Here is a 12,623-nt window from a genome sequence, read left to right on the forward strand (position 1 = left end):
AGGAGGAGGAGGAGGAGGAGAAGGAGGAGGAGGAGGAGGAGGGGGAAGAGGAGGAGGAGGAAGAGGATGAGTATGGGAGAAGGAGGAAGAGGTTACGAAAATATAGTGGCATGTAACATAATAAGATTTAACAAAAGCTTTTCATGTTTAGTCACTGCAAAATTCTAAGCGCATCGACCTGTGTTTCAATCACTTTCAAACCATAAATTCACAAAGTCGTAGGATTGATTAAACCAATGGTTACAGGCAGATCATGCAAGCGATGGATCTGTCGAACAATTAATCAATAGGTGAAATCAATCATGCTTAACAATAGACTAGTTGCGACCACTGTTCTCATGAGACTGGTTACATGTTATGATTTTTTTCTACATGTCTGTAAAGTCTCCTTGGGGATAGGGAATCTCTGATTAAAAGAGAAGAAAAACCTTTGAACAACTGCACAGGCACGAGGTATTATGTTTAAGAAAGACACGATGTGAACATTTACAACTGTTCGTCGAGAAATATACACGTGTGGGAATGCCATTGAAAAGGTTAAATTATATACAGTCGAAATTATTGAAGTATTCCAAGACAGCCACCCAAATTCGAAGAGAAAAGTGGTTGTCTTAGACATGTAGACCTCTTACACAGTGTCAGTTTCATTATAACGGTAACAAATGCAAACGGGAAAAAGAATGGAAAGTGGCTGTTTGTACAGGTGATTGTCTTATATATAGGTGGCCGTTAGAGCAGGTTCGACTATACTTCTGCACGTTAAAACCACCACCTGCCCCAAACCCTTCTTATCTCCAAAAAGTATTCACAAGTAGACATAGCCCATCATGCATTGCTTGTTAGCTTCATAGACTCTTTGTGCGCATCCCACTACAGTCGAACCTGCCTTAACGGAAACTAATATAAAACGGAAACCTGTCTTAGGGGAATCTCCCCGCTCCCCCCTTGATATATTCCTCTTTAATTACCTGTATAAAACGGAAACATGTCCAACGCGGAAACGGAAAGAAAAATCCGCTCCCTTCGGAGGATTTCACCTGTCTAAGACGGAAAATGCTTTGCCCGCTCAGCCCTGATTTGAAACAAAACTCGCAAATTTGGTTCCGCTGGCTCTAAACTAACGCTATGGTCATGCGGCTGGCCGAGGAAGGGGAGTTGGGGTACAATTAGGGGGTAGATGTTACCCCATCATGTGAGCGATGCAGATGGTTAGTGCAGTGTGGGTGTGAAATCTCACGACTGCCTGTGAGAGTGCTCGAGTAGCGAGCCCCTACGGAAACCTTCCTGGGTCCAGAAGCCAGAGGTGTGAAATTAGATTCACCAATGCCTGCCGCCCTGATCGTACGGCCAGCCGAGAAAAGAGTTCCTTGAATCGTGTGGGTGGGGCTAAGGATGGAAGCAAGGGAGATGTTCAAACGTTTCTGTTTTTAATAGGTCAAACAGTGGTCGTATGAAAAGCAAGCACTGGTGGTAATTGGATAAGTAAGACTGACGTATGTCATTATCAGACAGGATAGCAATTGAAAGGTGTGAAGTTTTGACCACTCCTTGCCGATCGGACAAGCGATCCTTGATCCCACCGGTTGGGCCTTTGAACCCCCCCCCCCCAACCAACCTCCATCTTCCCTAAATTCCCCTGTCTCAAACGGAAAATGTCTAAGACGGAATTTTTTTCTGGCTCCCTTGCGATTCCGTCTTACACAGGTTCGACTGTAGTTAAATTAATTACGAGAACATTCGTTCTGGATAATATGGTAGTTAGGTGGTTAGGTTATCAGACTCGTAATTGTGAGATTGCGGATTTCGGGGCTCGAGGCTCAGCTTGACCAAACATTGTGTTCTTTGGAAAGGTACTTTACACAACTTTTCCCCACTTCCTCTAGGTGTGAATGGGTACTCGGCCATACACAGTGAAAGATCTTGTTGGTATGTTAGTGTAATAGCGCTGTAAAATAGAAGCTTGCACTGCTTACTTCTCAGGAAGTTGAAACTGTTGCAGAATGCCATAAGGTCTGGTGTAATGTTATAACTTGCAAGGCACAGAGATCTTGAATTTGCAAGACACAAATGTATTATCGTAATTACTATTCCTATTATTATTACATGTATTATTATTATTATTATTATTATTATTATTATTATTATTATTATTATTATTATTATTATTATTATATTAATCCTTCTTCTTCTTCTTCTTCTTCTTCTTCTTTTTCTTCTTCTTCTTCTTCTTCTTCTTCTTCTTCTTCTTCTTCTTCTTCTTCTTCTTCTTCTTCTTCTTCTTCTTCTTCTTCTTCTTCTTCTTCTTCTGTTTCTTCTTCTTCTTCTTCTTCTTCTTCTTCTTCTTCTTCTTCTTCTTCTTCTTCTTCTTCTTCTTCTTCTTCTTCTTCTTCTTCTTCTTCTTCTTCTTCTTCTTCTTTTTCTTCTTCTTCTTCTTCTTCTTCTTCTTCTTCTTCTTCTTCTTCTTCTTCTTCTTCTTCTTCTTCTTCTTCTTCTTCTTCTTCTTCTTCTTGAAAATAATAATAATAATAATAATAATAATAATAATAATAATAATAATAATAATAATAATATCATTATTATTATTATTATTATTATCCCTTTTTCAGTTTTGGATTAGATAGAAACAAAGAAATAAAACTATCATTACCCGGAGCGCACAGCGGAGTGACATACGTTATAACTTATAGGAACCTTGGGACAATACCCAAAAACTCGGCTGCTGCTGTCATGCTATGCTACAGTGTTGATAACCCTGGTTCGATTCTCCAAAGGGGGTTTTCTTTCTTGAACTTGATTTGTTTTCACCCCCCCCCCCCTCCCCCGTCCCTTTTGGTTTTTGGCATGGCCCAGTCGGAAAGATGCGCGTAGAATCCGGACGTCCATTCTCTTTATATAACCTTACCGCATTGAAAGGGCCATTAAAATGTACCATAGTAAAGCAAAGTTGTTCCCGCATCCGATCCGGACATTAGGGATTGCTTTGTTAGTGAAACCACTTCCTGGGCCTTCGGCTTATTGTGGTAGGGTGGCCTGTTCCTTTCCATGCCGCCTTTACTTCCCCAGCTCGAAGTCATTACTGCTGGGTGGGCAGGAGGGGGCGAAAAAAATCCGTGTCCGATCCGAGGCTCGAACCAGGACTTTCCGCTCCGGAGGCGAGCGCACTAACCGCTCCGTCACCGCACCCTCGTACCATAGTACCACAGTATATTACGACCAAGCTATAACACAAACAGTCGAACCTGCTCTAACGACCATTTGTCCAAGTTCTCCACGACAATCACCTTTAAAAACGACCACTTCCCACTTCCCTTTTGTGTGTGTGTGTGTGTGTGTGTGTGTGTGTGTGTGTGTGTGTGTGTGTGTGAGTGTGTGTGTGAGTGTGTGTGTGTGTGTGTGTGTTTATGTGTGTTCGTTTGTGTTGGTTTCTATTATAATCATACTATCTAAGACGTCCACCTGTTTAAAATAACCACTCTTCTTTTTCTACTGAAATCACAGAGATTGTTTCAAGCAGCGACGGGTCCTTTTTAAGAAACGTTCGGCTATCGCTGCTGCTCAAATTGCTGTTACCTTTCACTCTACAACTGGAACCGTTGACGTTGATGAAAGATCGATGAACGATTAGAATGAGGCGTTAATGAATCGGTAAATGATTGATACGGACTAATTGAGAATGTTCAGATCAATGGGAGTAAAAACGAGATCAACGAGGAAGAAGGTATTAGAGAGGAAACTTCCCCCTTCAAAAAACAAAAACGAAACAACAAATACAACATTAAAGAGAAAAAACCACAACAAAACAAAATAAAAAACCAAAAAAAAACCCCCAAACGTACACAAAAAAATCAACACAACAAAAACAAAACTCCATTACAAAAACAATTGATTGTACGGGGAATGAGGATAAAGATTATTTCGTATTTGTACAGCATCTAATGCTCCTGTGCCATTCCTTTTTTTTCTCCATACTAAATCAATTAAGGTTCACACAAAAGGAGATACACTTTCAATATTTGTAGATAATACAATGTGCCCAGCGCATAGACTTTTCTTTTCTTAAGAAAGTTATATTTTTATACTATGTAACACAAACTGTAAACCCATACATTATGATGAAAAGTACTTACACGGAAATAGATACAAGAATACATTTCTGTATATATACCAAAATAATATTATGCCAGTCGAAGAATAGTAAAAACACGCAACAGAGCTCTTTATGTTATCATATTATTACTTGTATGTTATATTGCTTTCATGCACACTCTTTGCTGATTGTGATTATAGTAACTTTTCGTACCACATGCTCAACCATCATGAGAAGGCTGTACTGGCACTTTAAGTTGTATAGATACTTACTCTGTGCTCTCTTGGTGTATACATACCAAATACATAATATTATTACACAGACCTATATCATATTAATATACTTCAGATACATGTATATTTGAAAACGCCAAAGGTAAATCCTACCCACATTGTTTTGATAATAAGCACACACATACAAATACGAGATACATGAATCGGAAATTCCCGTGGAAGTATTAGATCTGTGGGAATCTGTATCAAGACTTTGCATTCACTGCTGCTGCTGCTGCTGCTGCTGCTGCTGCTGCTGCTGCTGCTGCTGCTGCTGCTGCTGCTGCTGCTGCTGCTACTGCTGCTACTACTGCTACTATTGCTACAACAACAACAACTACTACTACTACTACTACTACTACTACTACTACTACTACTACTACTACTACTACTACTACTACTACTACTACTACTACTACTACTACTACTAGTTTTTCTTTTTGCTACTTACTACTACTACTACTACTACTACTACTACTACTACTACTACTACTACTACTACTACTACTACTACTACTACTACTACTACTACTACTACTACTACTACTTTTTGTTGTTCAACGTCCCTGCCAATATGTTTACGCGAAGATCCTACACATTTGATACGTGTCAAGGAGCCTTAATAGTAATAGTTATTATTAATCACAACATGCAAGGCGTACAAAGGCACTCAGAACAGAAAGCGTCCAGGACAACTCCAAGCATGCGATACAATTATAGGAGTTGGAATAGAATGTGGACAGAGTATGTGGAATGGAACGAACGGGAGAAGAATCCAAGTCTAGCCGACAGATTGGACACTGTTCGTCTTTCGCGGAACATGGACACTCGAGGGTTCTGGTCCCAGAAGTCTGTAGGGTACAAAATATTATGGTCCATCTTTCTGTCAGAATCATGTGGCTCAATAAAGAATATTGCCCAAAGTAAAAGGACAGTAAAGGTTCCAGAACTTGCTATTTGTTTGATTCACATAAAGGTCTCGTTCGTCGAAGTGTTTATTTGTTTGACTTTACCGCCGTACTTCACTGGAAACTTGCAGGTCAGTTTGACAGAAGGAGAGGGATTTCAGGGGTCTTTTTAAAGTAGATCTATTTTGTTGTTGTTGCTGTTGTTGCTTGGCCGGGTTCTCAATCGACACGAAAAAGATGTGTACAGAGCGGCATAGTAAGCACAAAAGAAAAAGCGGTGAAGAGCAAAATAGCATGCAGGTGGCATGTCATCAGTTGGGAATCTGACAAGGACGTACCGGTACCAACTGTTTTAAGAAGTGAGCAATAATACAAGCTGGACGTGTGGAAAACTACTGAAGTAAAGATACGTTATACGTGAGTGTACTAACATAATAAAGTGTTATCTTATCTTATCTTAAAAAATATGAAGCTGCTGATGTCGCTGTTGTGTTCTGTTGTTGGTGTTGTTGTTTACTGTTGTTGTTGGTGGTGGTAGTGGTGTTGTTCTTTTTGCTATTGATGCCGTTTTAACTAGAACCTAAACGAAAACTTAGGAGCAACTGTTGCTGCTGCTGCGGCTGCTGCTGCTACTGTTTCTGCTGAAACTGCTGTTGCTGTAGCTACAACTGGTTTTGCTGATGTTGATGGGAATGACAATGATGACGCTGATAGTGACGTTACATTGGCTCCATTTCATCTCGAGGGACCAGGGTCCTAATGCTTTTACTTTCATGACTTTTATTTTTTGCTGACGTTCATTGAATCAGAGTTGGATACGTCCTGTCGTTCTTGAGCTAGAGGCAAATTCTCCACACATGATGTCCCCAGGAATCGTTTCAACCCCCATCCTTCGGACATGTCCGAGCCCACGAAGTCTGCCTTGTCTAAGAAGAATGTAGGGGCCGACATACCGGTACTCTGGATACCAGCCTTCCGAGAACTTCATCTTTTGTGATTTTATCAGTCAATTTGGTATTGAAAATGCGCTTTTTTAAAGGTGAGGTCTACATGGAGTCCAACTTCACATCCACAGTAGACTGTTCAGAGTACGAACTTCTTGTATACTTTCGTGTTGGGTGTTACTGTTAATGTGTTATTTTCCTGCACTCTTTGTGTCAGTTTGGCAAAGTGAGGTTGTGCACATTCTTCCTGAGTACGTTTTGAGTTTGTTTTCTGTACAAACAATTATCATCTGCTACTGTGGTACCCAGGAATGTAAATTTTTCTTCAACATTCAGGATTTCATCACTGAGCCGCGTAGATGAAGGGGCTCTCACACCCCGAAATACAACGTGACAGTTTTCTCAATATTATTTCTCAGGTCGAACTCTGAGTACTCTGGCAAATTTGTCATAGAGGCGTTGAAGCCCTTGATCGGTTTTTGTTTTCAGTCTGAAGGGATTAAAAAGACCTCCTTCGGATCTGGGGTATACATAGATTGATTTTTTCTGTACTAAAGGTCCTTGCCACCGCCCCCCCCCCCCCCCAAAGTATCCTCGTTTGACACTGCTATGGATACTGCATGGTTTGAAGAAATCATCATGGAACTGAGTGATAATTTGCATGTTAGCATCAAAGAGCTGAGGAAATTTTATGTTTATTTTAATTTTATTTTTAAAAAGTTTTTTTGGGGGTGGGATGGGGGAGACTCTAATTATGGGCAGGATACCAGAAAGGCCACCCCGAATGCTTTTGTTATGTTTATATTAGAAACGACATAGAGGGGATATCTCTGTTCGCAGCATCTTTCCTGCAACTGCAGTTCACCTGCAGGATCTATTGTTTCTTCAAAGTGACAAACGAGTAGAACTTTACAACGATGCCCAAGAGTGAAACTCCTCCGTGGTAGTTACAGTTTGTTCATGTCTCCATTGTTCTTATAAAAAGTAATGATGATGTTGCTATTCTTAATTTTCACGAGGTACTTGTCCTTCCCATCATTGACAGAGGGTATCGGGAAATATTCAGCGAGAGTCCTCTTAGCACTATTGTTGTTACGGATGACATATACCTACACCCGGGGTTTTCCTTCTAAGTAGACGTCTCTTGCTTATTTCTGTCCTGGTAGTCAAAGAGGAGACGCAGTAGCCAAGAGAGTTACTCCAAAGAACGAGTACAGCTTTGCAATGGCAATGGCGATGATGATGTTGATACGTGTAATACTGTAATATGAAGTTTAATTAGGAAGCTCACTAAACTTTACGATTTCCTTTGGCGATTATATTGCTGACACGACACGTACACTCGCATGCATGTAGTAGAGGCTGATGTTGTATGCTTGGGGTTCTCAACCTTTTTGCTCCGCTTGCAAACTGACAGTGTTTTTATAAAGGGGGATTTACCACATACGTTTTTGTTAAGCAATTCGAGGTCAAACCTCTGGAATAACATTCTGGTTCAGTTACCTCCATATTTTAAAGTAATCAATTTAATATCTTTAAAAAAAAATGTTTCTGAAATAATATTATGGTTAGTAATCAATTAAGAATGAAAAAAAACCTACCACTTTCTTTGACCAACTTGTCCAATTGTCCAATTTGTTCTTAGATCTAGATCTAGATCTTTTTTCAAAAATTGTGAACATGCATTTATTGCTATAGTTTAGAGCTGACATTTACAGATTTTGTAATCTGAGTAAAAAACGAATGTAAACTCAATTTAATAATGTTCACAATTCCCATGACTTATGTAAGGTATGGAAATAAGACTAAATCAAGAGTCGTGAAATCCAAGCATAGGGCTGGAGAAATCTGTGGTCCGGGGCTAAGTTTAACCTTTCTCTGGTTGAGAACCCCCACTGTAAAATGTTGGAATTACATAGATGGGTACAGCTCCATACAGCCCACGGCAATCAACCAACTAGCCATAGAGTGGAGACGTCTAGGGTACAGCATATTGGAAACAAAGTGTGTATACTCGTGGTACAGTGCGTAGATAGGGGTCCAGTATTTTGGGCTGCAGCCACATCCACCAGCCACTTACGCCACGTGACAGTTTGCCAGGGAGCTGAGCGAGATGGGAGGGGTGGGGCGGGCGAGAGCAGTCTATAATGTTGTCGGTATACGTCGAGAGCTAGGGGAGATGGAGAGTGATCTGTTGTGAGCAAGGACGATATAAATTATTATTTCGTTGATTTTAAGGTTGTGGGTGAGAAGGACTGAAGGAAGTCAGCTGAGGAGAAGGGCGGGCAAGAGCAGACGAGAGTACTGTTGGCACACGCCGTGAAGAATGATCTATTATGGGTGACAAGGTATATAAATAATTATATTTGATTTATTCTAAGGTTCTTTGTTGTGCGCGAGAATGAAGGAAGTCAGCTAAGGGGAGGGGCGGGCGAGCGTAGTTGATAGTGTTGTTTGTACACATCGTGAGCTCGGGAAGATGGAGAGTGATGTGTTGATTCCCTCCCTGTAATGAGTCAAAATTTTAAAGGAAACTGTTTGACTGCGTCACATATTCATTGATCTTTTAAACTAAGATTGAGAAGTCACAGAGAATGATATCAAGAGACTAGCCCAAGATAGGGAAGGGTAACAAGTGTTTGTTCGTGGCCCACACACGGACGCAGGGAGAGAAAGGCAGTGATGATGATGGTGATGACGATACTAAGATTGTTTACCCGTTCAGTGGTTTCTGTGGTGAAACCAAAAGAAAAAAACACAAAAACCGCCACCCACACGAACTGCCATGCATGCTCTTTTAGTAAAAACAACAAAAAGCAAATAACAGACAGGGAGAGAAAGAATGCTCCGAGACACACTTCTACAACCATGATGAGACGCCGTCAGTAGCTGATTCACGACAAGTTTGCCAACAGCAGGGGACTCAAACTTGAATTGTGCGGAGAACGCTTGAAGTAGAGTCTGGGTGATCGTGGGCCGCATCAAGCATTCAACAAAGACAAAAGGTTTCAAGCATTTAAAAAAGTACACCTGATTGTTCTAATATTCTAAATCTTTATTAAAATCAGTTGAGAAGATGAACGCTTCTTCAGATCATAAGCTTTTCTTGCCTACTCCTTATTGCCAGAGACTTGCGGCGCTTTCTCTTATTATAGCGTAGCCATATTTGGCTTGAGGAAAGGCCACACTAACACCCAGCTTTGACCTTAAGTTGGGGCAGCAAAAAGTCGCGAGTTTGAGACCCCTGGCCTAGTATATAGAGCAAAAGCACCGAGGTTTATTAATCAAAAATAACGACAAGGAGGGTTACGGGAGTTCAAAGTAGGAAAAAACAGCAACTGGGTTGTTTGCTCGTTGTTGTTTATTTGGTACATGAGTTTGTTTGTTTGTTTGTTTATTTTGTTTGTTTTATTTGATGAACAACCACACCAGCAGCCACTTACGCCAGGTGACAGTTTGCCAAGAGGATGAGCGAGATGGGAGGGGAGGGGCGGGCGCGAGCACTTGATGGTGTTGTCGGTACGACAAGTCGGGGGGAGCTACGGGATAGAGAGACCGATCTGTTGCAAAGGAAAAGAAACAGTTGAGTCCAACTGACCGGTACCTGGTTACCACCACAAGAAAAAACCTGAAGATTGATCTTTTGTTTTACTTTCTTGTTTTTGCTTTACTTTTTGGAAAATGGGCGAGGGGAGGGGGGTACTGTTGTAATTGTGTAAGTCAAAGTGAGGTAGGCAAGTGTGCGATTTGAACTCAGCGTGGCTCACCGTGAAATGTTCAAGAGAATTACAGTTTGAGCGTCAAATATCACTTAAAAATAAGAATAGACCTATCTATGTTAGGTGTTGTTGCATAGCACCTGCGTCGTTACTTTTCCAAAAAAGTGAATGTTGTCTTTCTTTTGCCACATTCTGGAGTGGCTTTAAGTGTTATTATGGCGTTGGAGAGCACAGCGGATGGTTGATTATTAAGTCAAACTGATACATATTTCACTGCTTTAGAGATCAACATTTTATCAAAATTAGCTTTAATATGTGTCTATGCGATTTTCTGAAAAGATAGCAACGGAACGAATTGACCTACTTAACACACCAAACTGACAGTTACAAGAATTTTTCATGGATAACAGATAAAGGGTGTGAAAGAAACGACAATAGCATTATAATACGACAAGCTTCAGCAAAGAGAAAATGGAGGAAGCAAAGTTCAAATCGTGTTGTATTAACGGGAAAAAGCAAAGAAAATACATGTATCTAGAAAAAGCAATGAGATTGAAATGGGAACTGGGAACAGAGTTCCGTGACCGATAAGGAAGGAACAAGCTTGACGCTAGGTAGTTGTGATAACAGGACACAAAAAAAGAGGGAATAAATTATGAAGAAAAAGCAGAAAGACTGAAATAGCAACAATAATGCCTAGAAAGACCACGAGGAAAGGACAATAAATCTTATGTCAACTAGCATGACAGACTAACTGAAATCAAGGAAAAAGCTAGAGGACCCTCAGAGCTTACTGAAGACTGAGAACAGGGGATGTCCATAACCTCTTTTGCCAGACGGTATGATACCTGATGATCACCATGTGCTAAGATTGGTCTCAAAACGTCAGAGCAAAACAAGACAAAGCGATACACATTGATGGACTAATTTTACAAGACGTGGTTCATTGCGGAAAAAAAGTCCACAACCAGTCAATTAAAAAAAGAAGATTACACCTCTAACAAGAAATGCAAATTATTCTTTGTCGCCGATGGGTAAAGGGGCTTTGGTGGAAAGTGAATAAATAGCAGAAAAGGTGCTGCAAGAATGTGTAAAACAATAAGTATACTCTCTCTCTCTCTCTCTCTCTCTCTCTCTCTCTCTCTCTCTCTCTCTCTCTCTCTCTCTCTCTTTCTTACACACACACACTCTCTCTCTCACCCACAGACACACACACACACACACACACACACACACACACACACACACACACACACACACACACACACACACTCCGTCTCTCTGGTTGAAAGGGACCTGGGTGAACATTCAAAGGGAGTGAATAGCAGGAAACTAATAATACTCACAACTGAAAAGACAAAACATAAATGAACATGTCCACTCCGACGCTACATGGCTGCATGTCCTCTGCAGTCTCACACATCCAGTTTTCCTACAGTTTTACAAATCTACCCCATCAGCAGTACATAATTTTAATAAGTCAGAAAAGAACTAGCAGAAAGTAAACGATAACTCACCAGCTGCATCTGTCTTGCCTTTGATGCCCGGGAGTTGTGGGTGCTTGACAAACTTCGTCTTGGAGCGCTTGAACCCTCCCGGGGTCATGAAAGACGATTGGCTGTCTGTGCCATCAAGGGGAGGCAACTCATGAAGTAGACCAGACTGGGCTGTGGTACCCCCCAAGGGTCGTCTGTAAAAATTCTGCATGCTGGGTGGTGCTGATCCAGTGACTGGTTTTAGAAAAAAAAGAACGCACACATTGGAAACAAACCCTGAAAAGAAATATTTTTGCAAAATCTACAGTTATAGTTAACTTTTTTGAAGAGGCGCGTTCTTTATCATGTAGATTTTTCAACTCTGTTTTCTGTCCTTGAAAATTTCTAAGGCAATCAATAACACAGATACTATAAAATATGCAAATTCGGGCTTCTCATTTGTGTATAATGCTTCGAAATATGCCTTTAAATTTGGTCTGCTGCTAATCGAATTCAGACGACCGATACAATCGTTCGAAGGTTGAGGACCCGAGTTATTTTTAAAACTGATCCATCCCTACGTTCAAACTGTTGTACACCCTACAGCCTTCAACTAGTCAAGATATTTATCATAATATAATATATCTTTTCGACATCTAAAGCTGGTGGAAGTCTGATACATCAGTTCCGAGACGTGGAGGGTAAAAAAAAAGATCGAATATCTTTGTCTTTCTACTGGGATGTTGCGTCGATCTCATTCAGATCGGCCTGATGAATTTTGTCGACGAGGGTGTATTAAACTGCTACATTAAAACAAAAACGATGAGAAGAACATGTGGAAAGACATTATAATTATAATTTCTCACGGTCTCACTGAATGTACCGGCGTATTGTAAATGCCATTTAAAAAAATACATTATTATGCTGCCGAAAGAGCTGAACATAGTACTATTTATAACCTCTTTGCATGCCACCCTTTTTAAAAGGAGTACAGATGAAAAGTTGCCAAGAAGATGATTTTCTTTTTTCAGAATGTTAAGTATCCTCATCTTCTAGGTTCATAACTTGATTCTTGTTTTGGTGTGTTGGAATATAGTATTTAAAATGGAGTCCAATGCAGGCTTTAAAAGGACGCCTCTCAGCTTGTTCACTTTTTGCTGTAAGTGTGTGTCTGTATGTGCGTGTATGTGTGTGTGTGTGTGTGTGTGTGTGTGTGTG

The 12,623-nt window shown here is 40.6% G+C and overlaps 1 protein-coding gene across 1 annotated transcript in view; it reads right to left on the bottom strand.

Annotated features, from left to right (window-relative positions):
- LOC101854179 overlaps nucleotides 1-12,623 on the bottom strand; it is a gene marked incomplete in the record, with an annotated part of 56,825 nt that overhangs the window by 21,348 nt on the left and 22,854 nt on the right. Inside the window, 2 exon segments of the mRNA XM_035970708.1 lie at nucleotides 5,124-5,210; nucleotides 11,448-11,660. Coding sequence (XP_035826601.1) covers nucleotides 5,124-5,210; nucleotides 11,448-11,660 — 300 coding nt within the window.

Source organism: Aplysia californica, unplaced genomic scaffold (genome assembly GCF_000002075.1).
Source record: "Aplysia californica isolate F4 #8 unplaced genomic scaffold, AplCal3.0 scaffold00311, whole genome shotgun sequence".
NCBI classification, from domain to species: domain Eukaryota; kingdom Metazoa; phylum Mollusca; class Gastropoda; order Aplysiida; family Aplysiidae; genus Aplysia; species Aplysia californica.